Raw genomic sequence first — 25,144 nt, 5'->3', positions numbered from 1 at the left:
GCTTTGAACTGAGAGGTCTCTTATTTCTGGTACTTGGTTTTGCAGTGCTGAGGATGGAACCCCAATGCTTGCACACTCTAGCCAAGTGCTCTTCCACTGAGCCACATGCTCCCCAGATGTTTTACATTTTCTTACCTGTACCTGTTGCTACTAGTTTCTGAGGTAGGTTTTATCCTCATCTTACTGTGGAATATTCCTTTATACTGTGTGAATAGTCATCACCATGACTGGGTTAATAAAGAAGCTGACTGGCCTATAGCTAGGCAAGCTAAGGTTAGGAGGGAGAACCAGACTAAGGACATTGAGAAGAAAAAAAGGCAGAGTCAAGAGTCATGACAAGCCGTGGAAAAAACAGTATCATCACATGGCATAGTGTAAATAAGAAATATGGGTTATTTTAAAATAGTAACACACCTTAATTATCAGGCACTTAAAATTAATAATAAGTCTCTGTGTTGTTATTTGGGAACTGGCTGGAGGGTCAGAAAAGTCCACCTACATTTTACAGGTGAGGCAGCTGAAGTGTGATATTCATTCAAATACCAGCTAAAGTCATGAGACTAATTGCAGAAACATAGACTGTAATTGACAACTTTTGGTCTTATTTTGTTAAGAACATGTTTCACATAATATTAAGCAAATATTTATATCCTTTCCTTTATTATCATTTCATGTGACACTGAGATAATATTAGTGGCTAAGTGCTGTAAATCTATATTATAATTAAAAGACTAAACATTCCTCAAAGGACTTTGCCACCTATTCTAAAATATATGATATGCTTGCAGTTGTACATGGGACAGTTGTATAATATTAAGCAGAGTTATGACCTGGTTGTTTTCATTTGGAAATTAAGCATGATATAAGGAGATATGAATGGGTCAAGGTTGCAGAACAAAGAATGGACCAGTAATGGTTAATCTTGTAAAGCTGACTACACCTGTGAGGGATTTTCTTATTATTTGAAGAAGGCAAACCCACCCTAAATCTGGAGCACACTTATGGTATCAGCCCTCATCAAAGGACATGGGAGAAGGAAGCTTTGCTTTTTGCCTGCTTGCCCTCACCCTTGCTGGCAAGCTCACCTACCCTGTTGCTGTGGCCGGTATTAAGTTCAACTCTTTCAGGACTCCGATAGAGACTGGTAGCCCTCCAGGAATCCTCTCGGTCTCCAGCCCCAGATGGGGACTGCAAAGTCATTCAGCCTTCTAAACTAGACAACTACCAGACTTTCAGCCCTTCCGTCCTAAGACTACGCAGAAGCCAGTGTATTACATCCTCCTTAAATATATATATGCACATATGTATATATCATAACTGACAAATGTTTGTATTTTGTTCTATATATACACATACACCACACGCACACTCATCCTAGCAGTTCTGCTCCTCTTGAGAACCCTGACCAATACAGACTGACAGTAAGCAGCAGTGTGAGGTAATAGGAAAACGTGTAATTTTCAGAAATACCTAACTAAGTGGTGGTGTACCATACAAGACCTGGGAATTACTTTTAACACTCATATATATAAAGTAAAAAAATAATGTTTAAAAATATGTAAAATAGGGGGAGATAAAGCTGCACTGTATGAAGGGGAAAGGCGAAGCCCTTAAAAATGGGTGTGAAGTAGAATTAAAGCAACCATAATCATGGCCTTCCTCGGCACCAGAAGCTGGAGATATCCCCAAGCCACTCTACCACACTGGTGTTTGATTCACCCGAGACAGCTGAAAGCTGGATCCCAGGTTCGGGAAATGGACTTCCTCAATTTTACTTCACGGGGCTTATGGTTGTTTGAATGAGCAGCTCCCATCGGTCATATGTTTGAGTGCTTGGTCCCCAGCTGGTGGAACTGTCTGGGAAGAATTAGGCGTGGGCTTGTTGCTGGAGGTGTGCTACTTCGAGTGGGCTTTTTAATGTCCAAAGCCCACACCGTCAGTTAGCTTTCTCTCTGCTTCATGCTTGTCTCAAGATGTGTGCTCTCAGCCACTGTTCCAGCGCCATGTCTGTCTGCATGCCTGCTGCCAAGCTCCGTTACCATGGTGGTCAAGGACCACTGTTCCAGCGCCATGTCTGTCTGCATGCCTGCTGCCATGCTCCGTTACCATGGTGGTCATGGACTCTAAACCTCTGGAACTGCAAGCCTCAACTAAACTCTCTGATAAGTTGCTTTGGTCATGGTGTCTTATTGGAGCAACAGAAAAGGAACTAAAACAGGGCTTATGACCCATTATCGACAAAAACCTTTAAAATGTGCTTGGGAAGAAGGAAGAAGAAAATAGGAAAACGCTAGATGGTGCTGCTCTAAATTCTCAAAGAAACAGAGCCTCAACTGTTGCTCCAGGTGACAGAAAAACACTGCCCTCAACACAGGGGTTCGAGCTGCAGGCAGAGTCCACGGGCAGAAGATCCAAATAAGGTTCCATGTGGTGAAGTTTTAAACGGCATGGCAGCATCCTAGGAAGCATCCGGCTCTCTCGGGATTCTCAACCCAACCCAAGTCCACATGGAAAGAAAGCAGCCGCTGCTCCTAATTAAAAACAAGATGAGCGCCAATGACTGAGCTGAAGCCCGGCTGTGAGCTGATACTCGGTAAGGTTTTATTTGAGAATATCTGATGCTTTTGGAAATGTACTTCCAGGGTCCAAAGACACCTGCAGCATAGGAAGCAGCTTCATCCTGTTGACGGGGCCTCCAGTGCTGCCTGCACCACTCCACACCTCCACTGCTGTGAGGCAACTGTTCTGGGCAGGGCAAGGGCCAGGCCAGGCATCTACTGTGTCGAGCTTAACCATTCCTCTCTAGCTATGTTCCCGGGCCATGCCAAGGAAAATTATACCAGGCCACTTTTCCTGCAAGGAGATGCTAACAGGTAGCCCATGTCAAAAAGCATGGAGATAAACATTGAATTTCTTCCTCCTGACTGGGACCAAAGTCAGCAAGAGGTAGAAGGACTCCATGCCCCATAGTTCCTGGGATTCCATGACAGCACACCGCAGGCTGGAGCAGGGCAGGAACCATTCCTTATAATCTCTCATTCCAAGACAGTAGAAGGCCACGTGGGCACTGCGAGCCCTCAGCGCCTTTCAGGTTTCTTGAGCTCTAACCCAGGACGAGCAGGCCCTTTCTCAAAGGCTTTGTTTCAGCAGCCCTCATGTGCTCATGCACTACTGTGTGGAAAGAGGAATCCAGGATGCTGCTGGAGGCCACTCCAGGATGGGCTGGAGGGTTTCTGGATAGAAGCTTCCTACCTGTACCACTGAACACGGCTTCACTCGCCCAGCTGGGCCATGTGGAGGCTAATACCCACAGGCGACCAGGCCCACTGTGAGGACAACTGCCTGCACACTCCTGAAGGCCCATTCTCTGACAGCATCCACTGTCCTCTGGGAAGAACTGGGTTCACCTCAGCGGCGGAGCCTCAGGAAGAACGCATGTTTACACTCTGTACTCTCCAGTGGGTAATACTTATCATAAAAGTCCAGAACATACTCCTCCGTCTTGAAGCCAAATTTCTGATACAGCAGCATGGCAGGGTTGCTTGCTGAGACGTGAAGAGTCACATCCTTGCCCATGCATGTCTGCCAAAGAGTGGAAAACACAAGGTGAAGCCACGGGGACAAAGAGAATGAACAAATGAAGACAGTCTTCAGAAGGAAGCAAGTGGGGTACTGGGAACTGGGGCTGAGGTACAGGAGCACCTAACAACAGCTGGAACCAGGGCAGTGTAGCACCCAGCAACATCTGGGAATCCAGGGGCACTCTGCAACTGAGCTGTGCGTCCCCAAGACTAAAGGGATTCATGTGCTAGGGGCAGGGAGACTGTTTTTACCCTGAAGCAAAAGGCCAAAGAGTATAGTTTGTTATAGAATTACATTTATTTATTTATACTATGTATTTTATTTTACTATATGGATGAAAGCATGTCTATGTATCACATGTGTGCAGGAGCCTTCAGAGGTGAGAAGGTGTTAATCCCCTGGAACTGAAGTTACAGATGGTTGTGAGCTTTTATGTTGGTGCTGGGAACCAAACCTAGCTTTTCTGCAAAAGCAGTAAGTTAAGAGCTCTTAACAGCTGAGTCATCTCTCCAGCCCTGTTTATTATTTCAATTAAATTTTATTTCCTTACTTTTATGTGTCAGGGGTGGTATGTGTGTGGGCTCATGCATGTCATACTGCACAGACCAGAGGTAAGAGGACTATCGGGAGTCGGTTCTTTACTTCTACCATGTGGTCCCAGGGATGACACTCAGACCACCAGGTTCAGAGGCAAGTGCTTTTACTTGCTGCGTCAGCCCACCAGCCTCCATATTACTGGATTTTATAATTTAATTAAGTTTAAATATCAGACACATCAATACCAACAATATGACAAGCTTAAAGAACTAGAGAATAAGAAATTCTATTTTCCATATAGATGACAGTTATATTATCCCACAACCTATAATAAATCCTTTCTTAGAAATGCTAGAAAACAGCTGCATGGTGGTGGCGCACGCCTTTAGTCCCAGCACTTGGGAGGCAGAGGCAGAAGATCTCTGTGAGTTCAAGACCAGCCTGGTCTACAAGAGCTAGTTCCAGGACAGGCTCCAAAGCTTCAGAGAAACCCAGTCTCGGGGGGATGGGGGGCTAGAAAACATACTAACTTATATAAAAATCTTCTAAATACTAAAATTTTAATTATAAAGCCTGAAGTTTTCTCCACCTATATCCTTAGGTCTCTTTAAATCTGACATAATTAATTTCCCAAAACTGAGGCTTTTGCATTTAGGAAAAAGGAACAGAGATGGTTCTATGGACATAAAGGCATAGATTCTTTAATTAGCCCTCACAGAATGATGTACTCCAGCCCACAAAGGTATGAACTATTTAATGATGAGTTCAAGGCAAGAGACAGTTTCCTTCTTTTTCTATTTATTTTTTCCCTGTGGCAGAACACGATTATTACCCCAAGGACAACAGCATGGTGTGAGCACACAGGGCAATTCTATGGGGTGATGGCGGTGGTTTTAGACAGCCCACATAGATACCTAACCATGGCCATCACCAGGTACTACAGACTGGGTCCTATTTGCGCCCCAGGCTTACAGTCTAACTGGGATACAAAGTGCCCACTCATACAGATGAGCTGAGCCAACATCAACAAGGACTCGCCTCCATGCCAAGCCTCACACTAAGCACCAAGGATGCCTTCTGAGTTATCATCCCGCCCTCTTCCAGGCCCTGCTAGTAACAAAGGGCCAGAGAACTGCCCAGGCACTCTGCGAGGGAGATGAACGCAGTGAGATGCATCCTGGAGGGGCACAAGGCACAAGGAGAGAAAGAATGCGGAATCAACACGAGACAGCATGTGTGGACACTAGGCAAGAGCTTACAGTCTCTGCCTTAAGTGATTTCTAGAAAGATGCTATAAGATGCCTACCCACATCTAGGAATTATTAAGTGAATTTCACTAACACTTGATTAAGCATTAGAAAAACACCTTATCATTTCCATCCTCTCTTGAGGCAAGGACTCAAGTTCCAGGCCAGCCTATGCTATAGAGGGAAAACTTATCTCAAAATAAAACAAAGAGTTTTGCCCAAATCAATATTGCATAATCTTTGTTGTTATTTTCAAGACAGGGTTTCTCTGTATAGACCAGGTTAGCCTCTAGAAATCTATCTACTTTTGCCTCCCAAGTACTGGCATTAAAGGTGTGTGCCACCACCATCCACCTTGCATAATCTTCTATATCAAATAGTTTCTAAACAGAATTTACCAGAAAAATTCTTGAGGAAAAAAAAATTTTATTGCTTGGAGGTTTTGTACCTCAGGAACCTTAAAGTTCAAAGAAACACGTAAGTTGCCACATTTACTAGTTCATACAATAAAAATGTTTATTGTTTTATGAGAAAAAAATCATTGCTGGGCCAGAAGTGGTAGCACATGCCTTAAGGCCCAATACGTGAGAGGCAAAGAGGTAGATCTCTGGGAGTTCAAGGCTAGCCAATGCTACACAGTGAGATCCTGACTCAGAATAAACAGACAAAAAAATCCTTGCTCAGTGTAGTGACTCAGGTCTGTAATTTGAGCCCTCTGAAGACTGTCCAAGACTAGCCTGGGTGACTGTGGTGGTTTGAATATGAATAGTTCCCATAGGCTGAGATTTGAATGCTTAGTCACCAAGGAAAAGCACTATTTGAAAGAATCAGGAGGTGTGGCCTTGTTGGTGGAAGTGTGTCACTGAGGGGTGGGCTTTGAGGTTTCAAAAGCCCAAGCCAAGCCCAGTGGCTCTCTATTCCTGTGGGATACATCAGATCCAGCAGTCAACTCTTAGCTACCTGTCTGTCTGCATGTCATCATGCTCCAGCTGTGAGGATAATGGACTTCTCAAACTGTAGGAACGCCCCAATTAAATGCTTTCTTTTTATGGGTTGCTATGGTAATGGTGTCTCTTCACAGCAACAGAACACTGACTAAGATACTGACACAGTAAATCCCATGCCAACCAGGGTTTAATATCAATATCTCCCCTAAAAAGCAAAACAATCTTTTTGCTTGTGGGAAAAAAAAAATCACTGCATTCATTTGGAGTGCACTGCTTATTGATTCAACTGTGATGGACGCTTATAAACAGACTTATTCCAACACAGGCACTGCGTGTGCTTTTACAGTCTCACATATGGTATTCTTCTGTCTTATTTATGATACATGTTCACCTAGGGGCTTCTCGGAAGCCAAGAATAGAACCTTATTTTAGGGGCTGGCTGGAGGTTTAATCCTGAGAGGTGACAATGGCTTCCTTTTGCTTAGGCTATGCTGAACAAGTCAGCTCAGCCTCATGGCTCCTCTAAGTTTTTCCAGGAAGCCCTGAGAGGTAAATCATGAGCAGAGGGAACTTGCCTGAATCAGATGATAGATCATGAACGTGGCAATCCCGGCTCTTCTCCATTCAGGATGGACAAGCAGAAATGAAATGTAAGCTTCATTGTACTTCACGTCTGGAACCATGAAGCCAAAGGCAACAATGACTTTTTTATAAAGGACTACAACACTGAAGTCTGGATACTGTAGACACTCCGACAGGTCAATGCCTAAAGAAAAGAACCAGCCAGACATTCAGACCATGTGCTTTTTGGAACTAATGAACAAGCTGTTCAGCCTGTACTTATTGTTACACCTGCATGCTAAAAATATCCCCAAATTGGAGGCAAAGCCATTACCATAGATACCACACATTCAGATCAGAAAAATGCATTTTAGAAAATATCAAAATTAACATAGTCTTTTCTAAGTACATATGCTAAAAGCAGAGAGACAGGACAGGCTGGGTAGCAGAGAGATTCCAGGTTCAGAATGGCCACACCTGGCTTTGACTCCGCCTCGTCTACCATGTGTTTGATTTGGCACATTTTAAAGTTGCCTCATTTCTTGCAATCTGTTAAGCTGAGGTACATACTGAGCCCTGACACGGCAGGGGTAAAGGTTCTTGACAATGCCAACATCATGTTCTCTCTTTTTCTTCTATTGTTGTTCCTGTTGTGTGTATGAGTATGTATGATACAAGCGCATATGTGTCACAGCATGTGTGTGGAGGTCAGAGGACAACTGTGGCAAATCTGTTCTCTCCTTCCTCTGTAGGATTGAGGAAGAATTCAGGATGCAGGTTTAGGTGGCAAGCACTTTCACCTGCTGTGCCATCTCATGAGCCTGCTAACATCATTTTCTTTACCTCACTCACATACCACCGACAATCTTCCTATTACAGCTTTTACAATAAACTGTAAATGCTAAAGGTGGCGAGAATAATGTGTGACAAATACCTAACATCAGGGTAGAAGGAGCTGACACTCCCAGAATGTGACTTTCAGCCCAGTGCCACCCCAGAAGAGATGGACCACACTGTCAGACCACCAGCAGGGCAGGGCTCTGCCCTGATGAAATCCGTACATCTGTAAGACAGATGTGTCCTGTAGGTTGCAGGTCCATAGAGAGTACAGCTATAATTAGCAATGAAATTGCTGATTGGCGGCCTAGGTCTTAGCTGATGAAATGACAAATCATCCTGGTTTACCCCGAGTCCTGAAGTCAGAGGGCATTTGGCTTCTTAAGAACACCTTTGGATGTCCTACCATTCTCTAAGAAATAGCTAAACAACAAAACACAAAGAACTATTAGATAAAAAACAAAAGTGTTCACATGCCCAGCTATGAGTCTGTGTATCTTGGAGAGACATTACCTGGTATCTAAACATAGGCAGAAGCAAAACAGGATGAATCTTTTATTCTGGAAGCAGAGACAAACAGGGAAGAAAAACAAACAAAAACACTGTTGATTACTTTAATTGCTTGCTTCTTGGTTTTAGGAAAGCGAGAGGCATTTATGCTTTAATATTTCTGTTAGTAAAGACAACTAAATGGAATCAAGAGTAAAGAGCTTGCGGTCACATGGTAGACACTATTTAAAAGCAGACCCAGGTGATAAATACAGAACAATCAATCTGCCTAGCGTGGAAGTAGGAACATACCAGGCCAGAAAAACTCCTGACACATGGAGTTGATGGTTGGGATGTGATTTGGTCGGACGTAGCAGTAATCGAGAGGTGCGTCAGGCTCAGGTGTCCAGTGAGGGTCACTCCTGTGCAGGTGGGAACGAATCTGGGACAGGAGCTGGAGTTTGGGTGGCTTTGTCTCATAATCACGTCTTCAGCACCACAGAAAATAAACAAATTCAAGTCAAGAAAAACACTCATTACTTCTAGCTATCTGACTCACAGCTACTTTAAACTGCTTATAATATCACACAGTTTTATGTGCTAGCTAGTGTGCAGCCTTAATGTTTTCTAAATTCACTCAGAACTCAGATCAAGCCAGACTCCTTTGGTACCCACCGGGGATTGTATGAGGTGAAGTGAGGAACAGAAGCGCCTGACACAGGGATGCTCCTCTAGCATGAGCAGAGGCCAGAGGAGGGAGGGGCTGCACAACCCCACTGGCAGCTGGAGATCACGAGAGAAAGGTTGCAGTGGGCCTACAAATGGCCTTTCCATGGGTTTGCCCAGAACCGAGGGGTAGGCGAGGGGTCAGATCAGGGTGACGGTAGAGCTGCAGAGCAAACATGCTGCCTGTAAGCCGGCTGGCCTAGGCTGAAACAGTCAACTCTAGATTGACAACAGACTGTCTCAAAAAAAAAAAGTGCGGTCCGGGTGTGGTAGCACAGGTCTTAAATCATAGCATTCAAGGGGCAGAGGAAGGCAGATCTCTGTGAATTCAAGGGTAGCCTGGTCTATACAATGAGTTCCAGGTCAGACAAGGACACACAGTAAACCCTGTTTCAGAATTAACTGATTAATTAAATTTATTAAAAATGGTTCAGAGTAATAATGAAAGTCAAACCACAGTTCTCCACAGATGAATGCACCTACAAGCATACATGCATACACACACGTGCATACACACACGCACACACAAAAAGATGGAAAACAGAAACTGTCCCAATGTTCAGTTAAGATACTGACTCAACTGAGACTGCTTTCCTTTCCTTTCAGTTCACAGACTATTAAATATAAATAATTTTGATACTGTGAACAAAAGCCAGTTGTAGTTGATACATGCTTTTAATCCCAGCATTAGGGAGACAGAGGCAAGCAGATCTCTGTGAGTTCATGGCCAGTCAGGTCTACTAAGCGAGTCCCAGGACAGCTGAGGCTCTGTAGAAAGACCCAGTCTCAAAAAACAAACAAACAAACAAACAAACACACAAAAAAAAACCAAAAAACCCAACTGGGCAGTAGTGGTGCACGCCTTTAATCCCAGCACTCGGGAGGCAGAGGCAGGAGAATCTCTGTAAGTTTGAGGCCAGCCTGGCCTACAGAGCAAGTTCTAGGACTGACTTCATAGCTACTGAGAAACCCTGTCTCGAAGGAAAAAAAAAAAAGATGATGATAATAATGACCAAGAAACCAAAGTTAACTCAGTCTTCTTGCTTTCTATACTTCTTTCAAAGGACCACCCTGTCTGTCCTTGCATGAACCTGCTCCATGTCAGGACATATTTACCCCTATAGACTGGGTATAGAAGCCAACAAGATCACCCCTCCTGACAGCCCTGACATCAGGGATACCTGATATAAGGCTTCAGGATCCGAGAAGTATACGGGCTGACAATACTTTGGTCCACAGCCATATCTTCTGATCCCACCAAACGATATAAAAATCTGGTGGTCTGGTGCCGGAATCCTTTCCTGGTTGGTAAGGCAGTCTGTGGGAAAGAAACAGTTTATATAAAAAGAAAAGCACTCAAAAATGGCAACCTTCCACGTCTAATGAGCCTTCTGCATGTCAGGAGGAGGTCTTGTTTGCACTACCTATTTGGAAAGCTCAAGTTTTGACATAAACTTAACAGGTCTTTGCCTAAAACTAAACATAAAAAAACCTAACATGGGTGGGCTATTTACTATTTATTATACGACCACAGTTTCATCTTAAGAGCTGCCAGCGCCAATGAGCTTTTTTTTTTTTTACTATGCCCCCTTTTCACTAAGTAAATATGGCAGACATAGGAGTTATATTGCTCACCAGCCCCAAAACCTGTCACCACAGTAAGGAAGCCCCACAGAGACTAGGCAAAGGCCTGGCCTTAGTTTGCTAGGCAGGTATGGGGCAGAACTGGTTGCTTTCACATGCTTGCTCCATACTGGCCACACTGATTCTTCTGTGTGGCTGCTAACCTGGGGCCCTGGGTCATGTAGCAACACAACACTGCAATTAAGGTTGTAATACAAAGAGCCCCAACCAAGATGAAAAGACCTTCACAAAGGAGTGCCAAGATGAAGGTAAGAAATCGAGTTGTCTTTTAGAGCCAGTCTGCTCTTAGCCCAGAAAATAACTTGTTGAAAGAGCAATGTTTCTTCCTTTGTAATTTGCCTTCAGACTTTTCCAGCCTGGATACCAAACTCCTCAAAAGCCAGCTTTGAAATTCTTCCAAGGCTTCAAGTGAATTTCAAAGTAATCTTCAGAGCTGTGGTGTGCAGTTTCCAAAGGACACAAGCAGCTCCTCCCACCCTTGCAGGTATAATAAGGGCTCCTCCTATCAGAAGGCAGAGTCTACCCTGAACCCAGCCAGCTGTAAAGAACTTTGACCTATCAAAGTGGCACAGAGAAACCCTGTCTCGAAAAAGCCAAAAAAAAAAAAAAAAAAAAGTAACACCAGGAACTTCAAGCCCAAATCTTAAAGACAACTGGCAATTTCTTCCACCTTGATGCATGGCTGTCAGGTGGCTCCAACAAGGACCTGGAGCCGGAACCTGGAAGAGCAGTGTCCCAGTCAGTCCAGCCCCAACCAGCTCCCCCGCAGCCACAGACACAACCCCAGAGACCCAGTCTTCAGCTCACAAGGTAACAGAACCATTCAGCTGGGTCCAGTCAGGCCAGAATCCAAGAAATAATAGCAGTTCTTATGGCAAGCCATTAAGTTTGGGGTGGTTTTCAATGCAGTGTCGGGTACTCTGTTGACCCATCAGTCCACAAACTAATCTTTCGCTCTTAACAGTCTCAGGGTGAGAGAGCCCTGTGGATATTACAGAACTCCCCTCCACAGTCTACTCCTCTCCACACCACTCCCAGCAACCCTAGACCACCAGTGCCTTCTATGGCCACTCTCACCCCACACCACACAGCCTCCACGTACAGGCCAGATGCCTTCTTGTTGTTGTTGTTGTTGTTTGTTTGTTTTGAGACAGGGTTTTTCTGTGTAGTTTTGGTGCCTGTCCAGGAACTAGCTCTTGTAGACCGGGCAGTCCTCGAACTCACAGAGATCCGCCTGCCTCTGCCTCCCTGAGTGTTGTTATTAAAGGTGTGAGCCACCACCACTTGACCAGATACTTCTTTTAAAAATAAACTGGGCATAGTAGCTCATGCCTTTAATCCTAACACTTGGGAAACAGAGACAGGCAGATCTCTGTGAATCCAAGACCAGCCTAGTCTACTAAGTGAGAACCAGGTCAGTCAGGGCTACACAGTGAAACCCTATTTAAAAATCAAACATCGCCGGGCGATGGTTGCGCATGCCTTTAATCCCAGCACTCGGGAGGCAGAGGCAGGCGGATCTCTGTGAGTTCGAGACCAGCCTGATCTACAGAGCTAGTTCCAGGATAGGCTCCAAAAGCCACAGAGAAACCCTGTCTCGAGAAACCAAAAAAAAAAATAAATAAAAAAAATAAATAAAAATCAAACATCAACTCCCCCACACCCTGTTCACAATTCTTGTCTGGATTCCCACTGTCAAGGTCCTTGCCTGTGCCTTTTCAAGGCCTCATCTTCCAGAACCATACTCCTGTGTTGCGATGGTCCCATGACATCTACCAGTCTTTCTCGGGCCTCAGGGCCTGTATCTGGCTTTCCATTCCAGTTCTCTTCCTCCTAGCATTTCCTTGTTAGTTAGCAATTCTTGCATGGTTACCTCCCCTGAGAGGCTAGTCTTAATTCCCAGGAACATAGTGGTCCTCTGCGTGCGTGCACACACACACACACACACACACACACACACACCCTGCTGCCCCAGAATAAGCAGAACAAGCTCCAGAAGCACACTCAGTACAGGAACACTGAGATTCCTGGGAAGACATTTAACTGTTGTGGTTGTTATGTTACATGCTCTAAGGGCAAGCGTGCAGATGGTAGTTTAAACAGAGCTGGAGATCCCAAGAAAGAACTAAATTAATGCTGAGGGGCTAAAAGCAGCAACAGAAATTGAGACTGCCTTTGGCAGCAGACTAATCAATAACCTGCACATTGCTTAGAAGAGGCTCTCTAAGCTTGAGCATCTGTCAATAAAACTTCCCTAACCCGAAAAGCAGAGGGGGAAAAAAAGATTAAAATGAATGGCCGGGGATTGTGGGAAACTACACATGGTATGACGAGGAGAACACGGAAGGAAAAGGGAAGAGAAAGCACGTGAAGCAGTTGCATCTCTAACATCAGACACCAAACCACAGACCGAGGAAGCTCCGATAATACCAGACACCTCTGCTGTGGAATGCCATTCTCCAGGCAAGCCATGGTCAGTGGCCTCGAGACCTCTCAGCAGCTGTGATTACCTGAAGGAGACCTGAACAAGACTGGGATCATTAACTGTCCTTGGAGAGTGGGGAAGGGACAGGAGGCGATGCCCCTCCCTTAAGGATTTACAGATAGTAAATGGTTAATACAAGGGGCTAATGAGGTCACTCCTCTCCTCAGATCTATAAACAGTTAATGAAGAGCTTCCCCCTCCAAAGGTGTATCTGCTCCTCGTTGCCCATGCTCCTATAAGAAATCCGTCACATTTCTGCAAGCAGCTACTGTTTAGTGTTAACTGTCAACTAGACTCAATATAGGTCACAGTGGGTCTCAACCTTCGCAATGCTGTGACCCTTTAGTACAGTTCCTCATGTTGTGGTGACCTCCACACATAAAAATTATTTTAGTTGCTACTTCATAACTAATATTGCTACTGTTATGAATCAGAATGTAAATATCTGTTTTCCAATGGTCTTAGGTGAGCCCCATGAAAGGGTCGTTAGAGGGGTGCAAACCACAAGTTGAGACCTGCCGATCTAGGCTGATTGAGAGGCACCTGGGAGATTGGTCTCTAGGAATACCTGCTGAGGGTTGAAGTGGGAAGACCTGCCCACAGGGTGGTGGGGCTGTCACCTGGCTGGGATGACAGAAGAAGGGAGCTGAGCAGCAGGAATGCATTGCTCTCTGTTCCGGATAACAGGCTGCATCTGACCAGCTCTCGCTGCTCTAACCTCCTTACTATGATGGAATCTGTACTTGGAACCATGAGTCAAAAGAAACCATTTTCTCACAGCAATAGGTAAAGAAACTAAGACAGTGACCCTAATTAAACTGTTTTCACCACCCAGACTTGGGTGGACTGTTGTTTTGGTCTCTTTGGCCTACTAGGACAGAGATGTTTCTCCCCAGGAGAGTTTACACAACTGCTGACCCGGATGAGAACTGTCAGGTGAGACAAGGGCAGCAAAGCACTGGGAATAAACTGATGCCGAAACAGGAAACTCAGAGTTTCCAGAACAGGGGGCATTGCTAAAAGGAGGCCACAAAGAAAAAAAATCAGATTGAAAATGGGGTCCTCACAGCAAGGCATGGTGGCTCATACCTTCAAGTCCAACACCTGGATGGCAGGGGCAGGCAGATCTCTGAGCTCCAGGTCAGCTAGTGCTACACAATGAGGCTCTCTCCAAACAAAAGAAAACAGGGCTTCCCGGAGCAACAGTACATACTTCAAAATGGCAAAGGAGAAAACGAAACTACACCTTTGTAAGTTACTCTTTATGTCACTCCTGCATTTAAAGATATTCTAAGCATACAGGTTTCCAAGATACATCTCAAAAGACCACACTTAGGGATGGTGGATGGTGTAAAGAACTGTTAAGAGTTGAGCAAGAGTGCTGGAGAGATGGCTCAGCAGTTAAGAGCATTGCCTGCTCTTCCAAAGGTCCTGAGTTCAATTCCCAGCAACCACATGGTGGCTCATAACCATCTGTAATGACGTCTGGTGCCCTCTTCTGGCCTTCAGGCATACATGCAGAAAGAATATTGTATACATAATAAATAAATAAATATTAAAAAAAAGAGTTGAGCAAGAAATTAATACAAGGAGGATATAAGAAAAATCAGTCTACTATCGTGTAATAAGTAACACAAGAGGAAAGCGAGGAGACCAAGGAAAGACACTTTGAGGGAGGAGCAATCAATAACATACCATTTAACAAGACAGAAAAACTTCTTTTTTGTTTTTTTGAGACAGTCTTTCTCTATGTAGTTTTGGCCGTCCCTTTGTAGAGCAGGCTAGCTTTGAACTCACAGAGATCTATCTGCCTATGCTCCTGAGTGCTAGGATTAAAGGCATATGCCACCAAAAAAACATATGTTAACTCAGGACCTATCAGAGCACAGGGTGCTCTGCACCCTCAGGCCTAGCCTAGCCCTTGCCCATCTCAGTAAATGAACTCCCTGGGGCACAGCTGGAGCCATGTACTACTGCAGATCCTTCTGTCACGGGTTCTCAGTTACAAGCCAGACCTTGGGGGGCTGCTGAGCCTACAGTATTTACTATCAGGCCCTTACACAGAAGGGGGTGTGCCAGTTCAAAATAGGGAATTCCTAAAAGACAGAACAGAGGAAACAGGGGACAGGAAACGGGGAGAACTCCAGAAGGAGATGGAAATCAGATGGAAAGCGCATCCCACACCAAGCTCCAAGTAGAACCAGAGGAAGAGGCCTGGTGCCTAGCATGCCACTGAGAATCAGACATGCAACAGAGATTTCCAAGACAGTTCAGAAAGAACAACAGAAAAATGTTAAAGACTCAACAAGCAATTCACAGAGAAACAAATAGGAAACACAAAATGTTCAACCTCACTTATAATCAAAGAAATATAAATATGAGATGAGATTATAGTCATAGCCATCGACTATGACTATAAAAGTTAAGGCAGATGAGGGTCAAATGCCAGCAAAACTAGATCACAGCTGCTGGTGGGGAGCCCAGCAGTCCTAGTGGAATTAGATGCTGAGTACTCGTGGAACTCACCACGAGTAACACTGACTCCAGAGTTCTTCACGTTGAGCCCTAAGTACAAAGACAGTTACATACCCACAGCTCCAGCTTGTTAGGGTCTAGGATACTACATGTCCTCAACAAACCTGTCAGTCAAAATCATGAAATAGACCACATATAGCTACCCTCAAGGGAGAGATAAGAAATATCTAGACTATTTCTTGGATGTTGGGTGAGAAAGAAACTCAGATAAATGATGAGCTATTTTTGAACAGGAGGCCCACCAAGTTTTGCATTGCTTTCTTCTCCCCAGATTACTCACGATATCAAATACCACACTGCAACAATATCCACTGCCTGGTGCTGCCTGTCCCACTCCCTCTTCCACCCCACATCACCTGGTATCGGTCAAGGATTCTGAAGTCCTGGCAGGTGGTACGGTATGTAGCTTGTCCAGCTGGAAGCCGGGATGCTCCTCCGTCTTTGGTTCCATAAATCCCATCGACTAACAGAAGCGCAGCATTCACAACCTCGTCCAAGTCAAACAGTGGTAAACCCCGATCCCTCTTTGCCTGCCTGATGATCAGTTTCCGTTTCAGCCTCCGGGCTTCTGGGGTCATAGCCACGGCACTGGGGCATGCCTCCAGCCTCTTAAGCAGCAGCTTCTCCTCATAGATGCTCACAGGTGTATACCTGGGCCCCTTGGGCTTCACGTCCTTCTCCAGGGGTGGCTTCCTCTTTTCTCGAGCTCTAGTGTGCAAAGAAGCGTTTGAATCTGTGTCTTCACTATCTCCATCCATCCTGTCTGGCTTCTCCTCGTCGCTATCCACCTCCTGTTTTATCTGTTCGGGAGCTCTGACCTTCTTTCTGCTCCCAACCAGCCCGGAAGCTGCTGACCCAGCTGGGGGTGGGATGTACTCCATCCCTGGGTCTATAACTCCGTCTCCTTCCAGCTCATCATCATCTGTGCAAAGCAGAATGGACTCTTGTCAAGACACAGGAAGGCAGAGCACAGGTTCACCCCCAAGCTAGAAAACACAGCAAGTCTTACCATGAAACAAGGCCTGGGGTGGCATCACATCTGGGATGAGATCGGCTTCAGAAAGCAGGCTAGGCGTGGCTGAATGTGAGGCCGGTGTCCCAGGGGCAGAGAAATCCAGAGAGGGGGAAGGAGATGGGCTTGTGAGGGGGGTGCGGTCTGAGGAGCTCAGAGATGAAAAGTCAATCACTTCCCCTTTCTCCAGAACCATGTCTGGCCTCCGGGCCCGGCTTATGAACTTGACAGGGGTAGAGGAGGTGCTCCTGTCAAGGAGGCCAGCTGCTTCCTTCTGTGCTCTTCTGATGTCTTTTGCTTCCTGTGTTCGAGACCGCTTCTCTTTCAATTCCATGGCAGATTCCACAGGATTCCTGCTTGCCCGTTTCCTGAGTCCCTCGACAGTGATGATGGGATCCAGCGCTGGTTTTGAGGCTGCCAGAAAAGAATACCTAATTTCTATGTTAACTGCTCTTTTTAAAATATGTTTCAGTTCTATGTACATGTATGTGCTTCTGGGCATTTACGTACAGGCAAGAGAAGGCACCAGATTCCTTGGAGCTGGATCCAGGTGGTTGTGAACCATCCTGACGTGGGTACTGGGAACTGACCTCGGGCCTTCTACAAAAGCCTAGAGGGCTCCTAATGCCAAAACCATCCCCTTAGCTATTCATTTTCTTCTTAATGTTAACTATTTCTTTCATAATTTACTATTGGCACCATCTTCAATATACAGAAATGTTCAATGACTACCCCAACGAAAAAAACCTTACCTCACTTTCAAAAAAGTTTTGCCTGGGTGTGATGGTGCATACCCATAATCCCAGTAGTGAAGGGACGAGAGTCTTAAGAACAAAGCCAGAAAGTCAGTCAGAGGTAAACAGTGAGTTAAAGTTAACACCAGCCTATCTAGGAAGAACTTTCTTTTTTGTTTTGTTTTGTTTTGTTTTTCGAGACAGTCTTTCTTTGTAGCTTTGGTGCCTGTCCTGGAACTACCTCTTATAGACCAGGCTGGCCTCGAGCTCACAGAGATCTGCCTGCCTCTGCCTCCCAAGTGCTGGGATTAAAGGCGTGCATCACCACTGCTCAGCTCAGAAGAACTTTCTTAAACAAAAGCTACAATGCAAATTTAGACAAATTAACACCATCAATTCTATCTTTCATATGCTATGACTGGGAAATTTCATAATGATCACCAAGAATACGGCGTGCCTTCCTGACTTTTTTGTAGAACATAAATTGTACATTGTAGAGGGTAATTTGGGATTACCACTGACATCTTTACCTAACTATACCCTCTGACCCATCAACACTGTTTTTAGTAACTTATCATACTATGTACATATACAAAAATTTAAAAAAGTTTAAAATAATGACAATGAAAATGGGCAGAAGTTTAGGGCAGTGGTTTATGCTTATAATTGCAGTACTTAGAAGGCAGAGGCAGGAGGATCAGAAGTCAAGGCCAGCTTTGGCCACACGAGACTGCCTCAGATGTTGGGGCTATAGTTGAGTACCTAGCAGCAGACTATGCCTCAAAGAGCCCAGACATCTGCTAAAGTGACCACCAGAGCTCCATCCTGGGGCGACTCCCCCAAGTCACCCTCTCACCTCCACAGGAGGATGTGGCACACCCTCCTCCCTACATACACAAATTTATTTTAAAAATAAGAATTAAAAATAAAAGCTCAGGCAGGGTGGCACATATAATCCCAGAACTGAAGAGGTGGAGGCAGGAAGATCAGGAGTTCAAGACCAGCCTTGGCTACATAAAACCCTGTCTCAACCAACCAACCACACAATAACAACAAAGGAGAAAACAACCAAAATGTGTGAGACAGTTGTCCTGACTAGTTTTGTCAACTTGACACAGCTAGAGTCAATGGAGAGGAGGGAGGCTCAATAAGATCGGGCTATAGAAGGGGCTATAGGACATTTTCTTAATCAGTAATTGATATGGGAAGACCTCTCCCATTGTGGGTAGTGTTACCCCTAGGTAGGGTGGTCCTGGATTCTATAAGACAGCAGGCTGAGCAAGCCATGGAGAGCAAGCCAGAAAGCAGCACCCCTCCCTGGTTTCTGCACCAGCTCCTGCCTTATTTGAGCTCTTGTCCTGACTTTCTTTGATGATGAATAATGTTGCAGTATCACAAACTGAATTAACCCTTTTCTCCCTAAGTTGTTTTTGGCCACACAGCAATAGTAACCGTAACTAAGATAACAGGGGAATGTTTTGATGTTACCATAAAGTGGTCATATAATGCAGTCAATGAAATGAAAGAAAATATGGTCAATCTACATACACTACAACTGAAAGATGTCCAAGGCATTTTAAGGGGAAATGTAAGGGATTAATATTATAATATATTTCTGCTTTGCATTCATTTTATTTTGAATCTTGCTGTAGCTCAGAATGGCCTAGCAATCATAACTATTATGCCTCAAGCCTCTCTAGTGTTGGATTACAAGTGTAATTATACCAAGTTAGATTATTATATTATTACTATCATACCGAGTTACACTTTGTGTGTGTATGTGTGTATAATATACATATATATATGAGAGAGAGAGAGAGAGAGAGAGAGAGAGAGAGAGAGAGAGAGAAAGAGAGAGAGAGAGAAAGAGAGAGAGAGAGAAAGAGAGAGAATATATTCACAAGAGGTAGCAGTAGCTATTCTGGGAAGAGATTATCAGAGACTGTACATTCTTCAATGTTATTTGACAAACACCCCCACCTCTGAGGTGGAATATTAGTTGAAGATGTGTTACATTCGTTTATGCTGTGGAATATCTGTTTAGTTTTTTTGTTTGCTTGGTTTGGTTTTTCGAGACTAGTTTCTCTGTAGCTTTGGAGCCTATCCTGGAACTCACTTTGTAGACCAGGCTGGCCTTGAACTCACAGAGATCCAGCTGTCTATACCTTCAGAATATTGGAATTTATGACATACACCATTAATATACAACAATTATATTTTTTTAATTTTTAAGCTTTTTGGGGGGGGGGGTTGAGACAGGGTTTCTCTGTAGCTTTGGTGCCAGTCCCGGAACTAGCTCTTTTTTTTTTTTTTTTTTTGTGGTTTTTCGAGACAGGGTTTCTCTGTGGTTTTGGAGCCTGTCCTGGAACTAGCTCTGTAGACCAGGCTGGTCTCGAACTCACAGAGATCCGCCTGCCTCTGCCTCCCGAGTGCTGGGATTAAAGGCGTGCGCCACCATCGCCCGGCCACCCAGCTAATTTTTAAGCTTTAAAAAGGTTTTTAGGGCTGGAGAGATGGCTCAGCGGTTAAGAGCTTTGCCTGCTCTTCTAAAGGTCCTGAGTTCAATTCCCAGCAACCACATGTTGGTCCACAACCATCTGTATTGAGGTCTGGTGCCCTCTTCTGGCTAACTGCATACAAAATAAATAAATAAATAAATATTTAAAAAATAAAAAGGTTTTTAGTGGGCTGTGGTGGCACATCGCTTTAATCTCAGCACTCAGGAGACAGAGGAAGGTGGATCTCTGTGAATTTGAGGTCAGCCTGGTCTAAAAAGTGAGTTCTAGGACAACCAGTGTTGTTACAGAGAAACCCTGTTTCAAAAAAAACAAAACAAGGAAGAAAGAACTCTTATCTCTAGAGCCACAGAAGGCACATACTGAAATATTTATGGATAAAATGCTGACACTTGAGCCCTGGTTCTAGATACACCAAGGGTGGGGCGAGTACCAGAGAACTGGAGGAGGGCAGCACCGGGTGCCTGCTGCTGAAGTGAGGGAGACCAGGTGCATCATGCGGCTCTCCACCTCCACGTGTTTAAACCTCCACAGTAAAGCTGAAAGGTAATCAGACTGAAAACAATCTTCTGTTCTTGTTGTGGTTCCCACCTGTAAGCCCAGCACTTGGAAGGTAGAGGAAGGAGGACTGTCCACAGTTAGAGGCCAGCCTGTGCTACAGAGTGAGCTTCAGGGCAGCACTGGCTACAGAGACCATGTGAAGACAGGCAGACAGAAAGGAAGAGGGGGCAGAGAAGTCACCAAAGGAAATGATAAAACTAGTAACCTGATTAGTTCCTGACTTAGAAACTTGATTAGTTATTGAAATGATAAAATGTTTTGTATAATGTTTATATACAGCAAACCCCGCCCCCCGCCCCCCCCAGCCCCGAGACGGAAAGTGTCCAGTCTCACAGCTCCAGACACCGTTGGAAGGCTGGGTGAGTCTCCAGCTCCAGACACCACTGGAAGGCTGGGTGAGTCTCCAGCTTGGGCCCTGGGCAGCTCTCACACTTTACCTTTCACTTTCAAAGTGGAGGCAGACAGCTTCTCTCCCTCGGGTCTCATTGTTGGGGGCCTATTATGAACAAGTTTCCACCATCCAGGCTCTCCAAACTCCTGAGCACCTGAACGGAAATACACAGGACTTCCCACACTGAGGCAACCTGCTACTGTGCTCCACCACGTTGACGTCTTCTTCCTAAAATACAGACAGTTTAAAATCTACCGACACGTCAATTTGATCACAGCACAGCAAGCATATTGTACTTAAACTCCCACTGGTGCCGGGCTGTCAGATGGAGACAGAGCACTGCGACCCAGAGAAAGGGCTGGGGTCCACCTGGCTCCAAGTCCATGCTCTCACCTTCCAGCTGCCTCGGTTTCCCATTGGTGAAAGCAGGGTAACAGAATTATAGGGTGACTAAGAGGATCAAATGAAGTAATTCAAACATAAAACACAGTATCGTAGCCAGGCATGTTGGCACACGCCTTTAATCTCAGCACTCAGGAGACAGAGGCAAGAGATCTCTGTGAGTTCAAGGCCAGCCTGTTCTACAAAGCAAGTTTTGGACAGGACAGTCAAGCTACAGACACCCTGTCTGGAAAAAACAATGAACAACACACACACAAAAAAAATAGCGACTTATCTATCATTATGGCAGGATTATCAAAAATGCAAGCCAGCTTTCTTGACTATGAGCCTGGGCACTGGTAACAGTTAATCATTAGTCCTCGTGAATAGCTTGCTTCACCCGGAGAAGAACACATCTTTGTCTGATTCAGTGTGCTCTGACATACTAGAGTGGTTCTAAGGCATGCTTCAGACACAGCAGATCTAACAAAGTGAAGAAACATTGATGTGAGATGTCCTGTACAAGGCGAATACGGGTTGCTTTTATTGGTTGATGAATAAAGCTTTTTCAGCCAATGACCAGGAAAAATATAGGTAGGCAGGAAATGCAAACAGAGATGCAGAGTGAAGGAAGCTGGAGTCAAGGAGCCGCCATGTGGCTGCTGAAGGAGCATCACTGGAAACCACAGCCTAGTGGCAATACAGATTGTTAGAAATGGGTTAATTTAACTGAGAGCCAAACAATTGTAATTGATATTGAGCCTCTGAATGGTTATTTCATAAGTGGCTGCAGGAGCTCGTGAGTGGGAAAGAAACTGGTTCAGGGGACCAGAGGGACAGAGAAAAACATTCAGCTACAAAACATGCCAAAGGTCAACTATTCATCCGCTGAAAATTACTTTAATGGCCACAATTTCCACTTTGCAAATATAAATCAATTACCAGAAATTCTCAAAAACTAACTCTTTCACAAGAGATGACAATCTAACAGCCACAAGACAAAAGGAACAAACATGTTCTAGAAAATGAAGGGAAACCTTCAGCCAAGAGCTACAGCTTACATGGGTCCCCTAGGCCATGTGCAAAGGCTTCTTTGGGCCCCACAGATCTCTCCTACATCCTCACTGTTTTAACCTGTCCAGCCCATGCCGCCTTACCTAAGGGAACAGAGAAAGAATTCTCCACTTTCTTTTTCTTTCAAGCTCCAAATTCTGCTTGTGTTTACCTGCTCTCCCTCTCTAAATATCCTGTTTGCTGCAAGGTGTGGGTCAGATGGAGAAGCCAGCTTCCTCTTGTTCAGCATACACCCACCGATTTTCCTTTTCTTTTAATTTACTTAACTCCTGTTTACCTCTGTGTGTATGTTTCTTTTTTTTTAAATTTATTTATTTATTAAGGATTTCTGCCTCCTCCCCGCCACTGCCTCCCATTTCCCTCCCCCTCCCCCGATCAAGTCCCCCTCCCTCATCTGCTCGAAGAGCAATCAGGGTTCCCTGACCTGTGGGAAGCCCAAGGACCGCCCACCTCTATCCAGGTCTAGTAAGGTGAGCATCCAAACTGCCTAGGCTCCCCCAAAGCCAGTACATGCAGTAGGATCAAAAACCCACTGCGATTGTTCTTGAGTTCTGTGTGTATGTTTCTTGTGAGCTCCAGGGAGTCAACTTAGATCCACCTTGAACAACATTTTGCTAGGTCCATGCAGCACTTGACGGCTCCACAAAGCCTGGACAATGAAGTGAACAGCTAGCTGTCCCAGCTTTCTCAGACCCCCCAAAAAATGCAACACCCCCAGGTCAGCATGAAGCATGAGAACACAGCATCCTCGTCCCCACCTCACCTGTTACCCATTTCTAACGCCTCACATTTTTATAATAAATAAAAAGAGAAGAATGTTAGTATCCAGGCATCTGTACTGGCCTGCCCTTGGGGTCCTGACAGGATAGGTGCTCAGCTGCAGTCACTAAGAGCATTCCTTGTGTTCCCTTTGAAAAGGGCCTTGCCCACTTCCCATCGCTCTCTGTTTCTCTGTCTGATCTGATCCCCCTCCCCTCTCCCTGCCTTTTTGCTCTTCTGCTGTTCCTGTCTCCCCTTCCCCTTTTACATTCTCTTTCCCCTAGTAAAAAACCCCTCCATGTGAGATCTGTCACATAGCATCTTTCTCACGGGCGCCGGTGGATCTCTGAGTTTAAGGCCAACCTGCTCTATAGAGTGAGTTCCAGGACAGCCAGAGCTACACAGAGAAACCCTATCTTGTGAAACAAAACAAAACAAAAACAAACAAAAAAGAATATTCACACTGTTGTGCACAGATCTCTGGAACTCTCTGACCCGGCAAATCTGAAGTGCTGCACACTTTGTTCAACTCTCCCTTCTCTCTTCCAGCCCCGCAAACACCCGTGTTTTTGACCATGCTAGTATTTCACTTGTGTGGGACCACAGTTCTTGTCTATTTGTGAGGAGTTTATTTTCCTTAGCATGATGTCCTAAAGGTTTATTCTTGTAGCCTGTGACAGGATCCCCCACCCCTTTCTTTTTGGGGGGAGGGTTTGTTGTTGTTTTTGGAGATAGTGCACAGTCCAGTAGCCTAAGCACATTCGTATCCTACAACCACTACCATCACTCACCTTCATTTTATGGTACAAAACAAATTCTACCCTCATTAAACAAACAACTCTCAAAGTCTGCCCTGTTTTGTAACTGATGACAAACATTCTACTTCCTGAATCTATATATTTCATTACTTTAATTGCCTAGTGTAAGTGGAATCATACAGTGTGTTTATGACTGAGTTCATTCAGCATAGTGTTTTCAAGATTTACGCATGCTGTAACACATGGCAGAATCTTCTTCCTTTCTAAGACCACTCTTTTCATTATATGGACATACGATACTATGAATTCGGGTGTGGATAGACTGGTATTGTGTCCTCACATTAGTTACTGTGAGGACCAGAGTAGAGCTGCTAGCTATGATAATTATACATTTAGCTTTCGGAGGAGTCACCAGACTGTATGTTCATGCAACTCTACATTCCTGTCCAGGGTATGTGGGTGTGCTATTACAGGCATCATTCACTGACAGACAGGAGAAGGCTTTCACTAGCTGTCTAAACTTCCACATAGCCTCTGTTTAGTTTCACACTCATGATCATCCTGCCCCATGCTCCTGAATGGGGATTACGGGCATGTACCACCATGCCCATTTATTTTCAGACGGCTGCCCTGTAAGGTAAGGTGGTTGCTCACAGCAGTTTTACTTGCATCTTCCTAGTGATTAGTGACTTTGAGCATCTTTTTATGTGTTTATTCACCACTTCTGTAACTTCATTACCCACACTCGCAGTGAGGGGAGATGCAGTGACACTGGCTGCTGCCTCTGTCTGCTGTAACTGTGACCACAACACAAATACGCAGTCTTTGTAGAAAGTTGTTTTGGGCTGCCCTGGGTCCTATAGTTTATTTGCAAGCAGCCACAGGTCAGGTGTAGACAGCTCCCTGCCTCAGGCTGGAGGTAGGTGGCACGTGACTTGCTATGATGCTAAGAACTGAAACTGACCGCTGAATCCTTAGAAGATACAAGTCTTATTAAACTCCAGAGCTCAAACATAGTTCCTTAAACTAGTTCTACAAGTGAGTCTGTAAAAGGTGGGGACAGTATTGGCCCAGGAGCATCTTCAGGTAGTTGAGGTTTTGTTTTGTTAAATTTATTATTTTATGTGCATGAATGTTTGCCTCCATGTGTGTTTGTACAATGTGCCCCAGGTGCTCATGACATTAGAAGAGGTCTTCAGAGTCCCTGGGACTGGAGGTACAGATGAGTGGGAGCTGCCATGTGGTGCTGGGAATCAAACCTGGGTATTTTGTAAGAGCAGCAAGTGTTCTTAACCATTGAGTCAACTCTCCAGACGCTGCTGTTCACTTTTTGTTTTGTTTTTAAGAGAAGGTCTCTGTCTGTGGCCT

General features: G+C 44.9%; 1 protein-coding gene across 2 annotated transcripts in view; it reads right to left on the bottom strand.

The window, feature by feature from the left end:
• Positions 1–1,434: 1,434 nt before the first annotated feature.
• Positions 1,435–25,144, bottom strand: part of Kat14 (lysine acetyltransferase 14) — a 31,774-nt gene continuing 8,064 nt past the window's right edge. The window contains exons 4-10 of one of the 2 annotated variants that reach the window (XM_075962351.1): positions 20,851–21,032; positions 16,600–17,016; positions 15,947–16,512; positions 10,108–10,244; positions 8,513–8,688; positions 6,889–7,079; positions 1,435–3,582 (exon numbers count right to left, since the gene is read on the bottom strand). In XM_075962351.1, coding sequence (XP_075818466.1) covers positions 3,409–3,582; positions 6,889–7,079; positions 8,513–8,688; positions 10,108–10,244; positions 15,947–16,512; positions 16,600–17,016; positions 20,851–21,032 — 1,843 coding nt within the window. In that variant the 3' untranslated portion in view covers positions 1,435–3,408. Of the gene's footprint in view, positions 3,583–6,888; positions 7,080–8,224; positions 8,272–8,512; positions 8,689–10,107; positions 10,245–15,946; positions 16,513–16,599; positions 17,017–20,850; positions 21,033–25,144 lie in introns of those variants that run through there. The other variant, XM_075962352.1, reaches the window with a different exon arrangement.

Source organism: Microtus pennsylvanicus, chromosome 2 (genome assembly GCF_037038515.1).
Source record: "Microtus pennsylvanicus isolate mMicPen1 chromosome 2, mMicPen1.hap1, whole genome shotgun sequence".
NCBI lineage: Eukaryota > Metazoa > Chordata > Mammalia > Rodentia > Cricetidae > Microtus > Microtus pennsylvanicus.
This window is presented reverse-complemented; position numbering and strand designations above follow the sequence as displayed.